This window comes from Tupaia chinensis, unplaced genomic scaffold (assembly GCF_000334495.1).
Source record: "Tupaia chinensis unplaced genomic scaffold, TupChi_1.0 Scaffold145659_1, whole genome shotgun sequence".
Taxonomy (NCBI): Eukaryota; Metazoa; Chordata; class Mammalia; order Scandentia; family Tupaiidae; genus Tupaia; species Tupaia belangeri.
In genome coordinates, this window is record NW_006205516.1 from 160,077 (window position 1) to 163,326 (window position 3,250).

General features: G+C 46.9%; 1 protein-coding gene across 1 annotated transcript in view; it reads right to left on the reverse strand.

Moving 5' to 3' along the window:
* Positions 1 to 2,823, reverse strand: part of AKAP14 (A-kinase anchoring protein 14) — a gene marked incomplete at its 5' end in the record, with an annotated part of 19,126 nt that extends 16,303 nt beyond the window's left edge. Inside the window, one exon of the mRNA XM_006168279.3 lies at positions 2,734 to 2,823. Coding sequence (XP_006168341.1) covers positions 2,734 to 2,823 — 90 coding nt within the window. The remainder of the gene's footprint in view (positions 1 to 2,733) is intronic.
* Positions 2,824 to 3,250: the final 427 nt, after the last annotated feature.

Sequence of the window (3,250 nt, forward strand, 5' to 3'; positions counted from 1 at the left end):
AAAAAAAAAGAATTAAAAAAAAAAAATGCCTGACACGTTGGGCCAGCCAGTGAATGGCAGCTAAATCCCACATGGCCAACTGCATGGTTCCAGTCCTGGATATGGTGGACATACATGTGCGCCCCAAATCCTGAGAGGATTCTAGAGGACAAGGGATTGTGCCATGGCCATCCCCCCCTCCAGAGGGTGATTTCTCACTTTCTCTCTCTCTCCAGTGAGTGCATGCACCCTATAGCAAACTAAAACATCAAAAACGAAATGCCTGGGACTTAGATGGCTGTACTCACTTGTATGGCTCACTGGAATAGTAGGACTGGAAACAGTGATTTTGTGTCATGAGTTATAGGGAGCTTTTAGCTTTTCAGTCATCTCCTTTCTAATTGCCACTATCCTCACAAGAGTCCTATAAGCAGGTAAGAAATGCTTTGGACTGTCTCTTGATCTGTGAAGAAATAACAATAACGAGAGAATAAATCTGAGCATTTTTCTGTGTACATGATATTACTAGGGGCTTGGGACAGAGCAGAGGGCCAAAGTCCCTGCCCTCGTGGACCTATGATCTGGTGGTTGAAGAAAGGCAATAGGATAGATAAGTAGACTCCCGGATCTTTGGTAGAGATAAGTGCAAAGGGAAAAAATGAATGAGAGAAGGGGAGAGGGTTCAATTTTAGATGGCCAGGGAAGGCCTCAATGAGCAGGTGGTATTTTAACCTGAAGAGGTAAAACAGTGAGCCATGAGAATATAGCTTAGGGGGAGCGGTTCTAGGAAGAGGGGACAGCAAGTACAGTGGCCCTAAGGTAGGACAGGAACATGCCTGGCACTTGAGGAAGAGCAAGGAGGCAAGTGTGGCTGAGTGAGGAAGGTGAAAGGGGAGAAGGTAGTGAGTGATGGGGTCTGAAGCACAAGTTGGAAGGAGGGCAAGGGGACTCAGACCTCATCAGACCTTGTGGGCCATTGTCAGGACTCACTCTCTTGCCTTTTAGTGTGTTGTTCAGGATACACCTGATGACACCAACGCACAAGTAACAAAAGGAAAACAATATATTTTTTAAATTTCCTGTTTGCTCTGTGTCCCATTCCAGTCTGATTCAGCAGCCCTGAGCATAGCAGGCAGGAGAGACCTTCGCCCAACCCCAAATGTAGAGAGACATACTCCAGAGCTTGAAGGCCTCAGAGTAACTTGTACCGTTCATCCTCACTGAGCTCTGGGTTCCCCTTCCGATGGGAACGGTGTGTGGTGTCCCCTGGAGCACAACAGGGCATGGAGCCAGAAGTCCTGATGTTTCCTCCTTCCCACCTGACCAGGGTGTCCCAGGGCCTAGGACCCCGCCCCAAGGGCTGTAGACTTTGAATGACTGGCCAAGAGTGCACAAATTCACCTCTATGAATTGTAATCGGCTTCTGTTCCATAGAAACACAGTGATAAGGGATTCCAAGCCATTCTTCCTCATCCACTTTGATGCCCAAGGCCTTCTCCCAGAGCTGCCAGGGTAACCCACACAAAGGGATCAGAGCCAGACACAAGCATGAAAAAAAGGTGTTCACAGCTGGTACCTTCTACCATGTAGATAATACATTCCAAAGCTAATCCCCGATTTTTTCTCTTTTCCCTTTAGTTTTGCTAGAGGGCACATCACTTACCAGAGAGAGAGAGAGAGAGAAATCCCTCCCCAGAGAATGGTCACACCTCAGTCCTCTCTCCTTCATTAATCCGTCATCTCAGGATTTGGGGCACCCACAACCATATGCCTGGCCTGTTTCTCAAGCTGTCAGGTCTAGGACTCAAACCACAGGGTTGGCCATGTGTGAGCCAGCTGCTTTAACCATCACACCACAGGCTGTCCCAATATGAGCGTTCTAAAGTTAGTGATGAACTATTGGGGAGGAGCATCGCCCTCTGTCGGCTACTAGGCCCCCATTAATTGCATCTTTTTTTTTTTGGAGAGGTTTTTGCTATAGGGCGCGTGCGCTCGCCAGACAGACAGAGACATAGAGACAGAAAGCGAGAAATCACCCCCCAGGGGGGATGGCCATGCCGCAATCCCTTCTCCTCCATTCTCCTCTCGGGATCTTGGGCATGCACGCACCGGGCGTGAGTTTTAAGCCACCGGGTCCGGGACGTGAACCGCGGTCGACTACATGGGAATCCAGCGACATAGCCATTACGCTAACTGCTGGTTCCCATTTATTGCATCTTAATGGACAAGTTGCTCACCTAGGAAAATCAGGTTTTCCAAAGGTCAATGTAAGGGTAGGGTGATACAAACAGGGAAATCAGCTTGTGCTTTTCACCTTCAAGGCCTAAGCCACCTTGATTTGGGGACCCAGATGGAAACAATGTTTACTTACTCTAGTCACATTTACATCATCTCCTAGGTTTTCTGGACTTCACTATTTATTTATTTATTATTGCCAAAGGGCACATGTGCTTGCCAGAAAGAGCGAGAGCACACACTACCTTCCCAGCAGGGCTCAGTCATGCCTCAAAATCCCTTCCTCCATTTCCCCATCCTATCAGAACCCCAGATACATACAAGTACACACCTAGCGTGTTTTTCAAGCCACTGGCACCAGGACTCCAACTGCAGTCAGCCACGTGCAGTCTGGCCCCCCATGCACAGCACTCAGCCACTGCACTGGAGGGCTGGCCGTCAACTTCAGCATTTTGATCAAAGAGCCTTTCTATTGTTCTTCCCCCTGGTATACCCAATTCCGGTGATCAACTCACTTACCAAAACAAATGCTGCAATTTGTCTACGGCCCCTCTCCACTGTGAATTCACCATGTGTGATCCACTGGATGTTTTTGATGGGGTTTCTAGAAAAAAAAAAAAAAAAAAAAAAAAAGTCCTGTATTTGTTAGTTGCCTACTAGTGTGGTATTACCTAACAAGACAGTTCTTAAGGCACCCACGCAAGAATTTTACCTTCTACAGTCTTAACAGCTGTCGTGACTGTGTCCTCAGCCAGAGCTAGAGCCACTTCATCCACGGTGCTGTTTTCATCTATGCTCATTATCTTCAGGCTTTTAAAATAGTTTTCCATTTCTATTCTCCTCTGACTTTTGAAAATGTTAGTCTTATCCATTTTCTTTTGCCTGAAAGATGAAACTCAGGAAGTTATTCTTTTTTTTTTAAGGAATTATTTTATTTAACTTTATTTACTTATTTAAATTAGAACAGAGAGGGACACAGTGAGAGAGAGAGGGAAGCTGGCAAGCTGCCAGGTCTGGACTTGAACCGCAGTCGGCC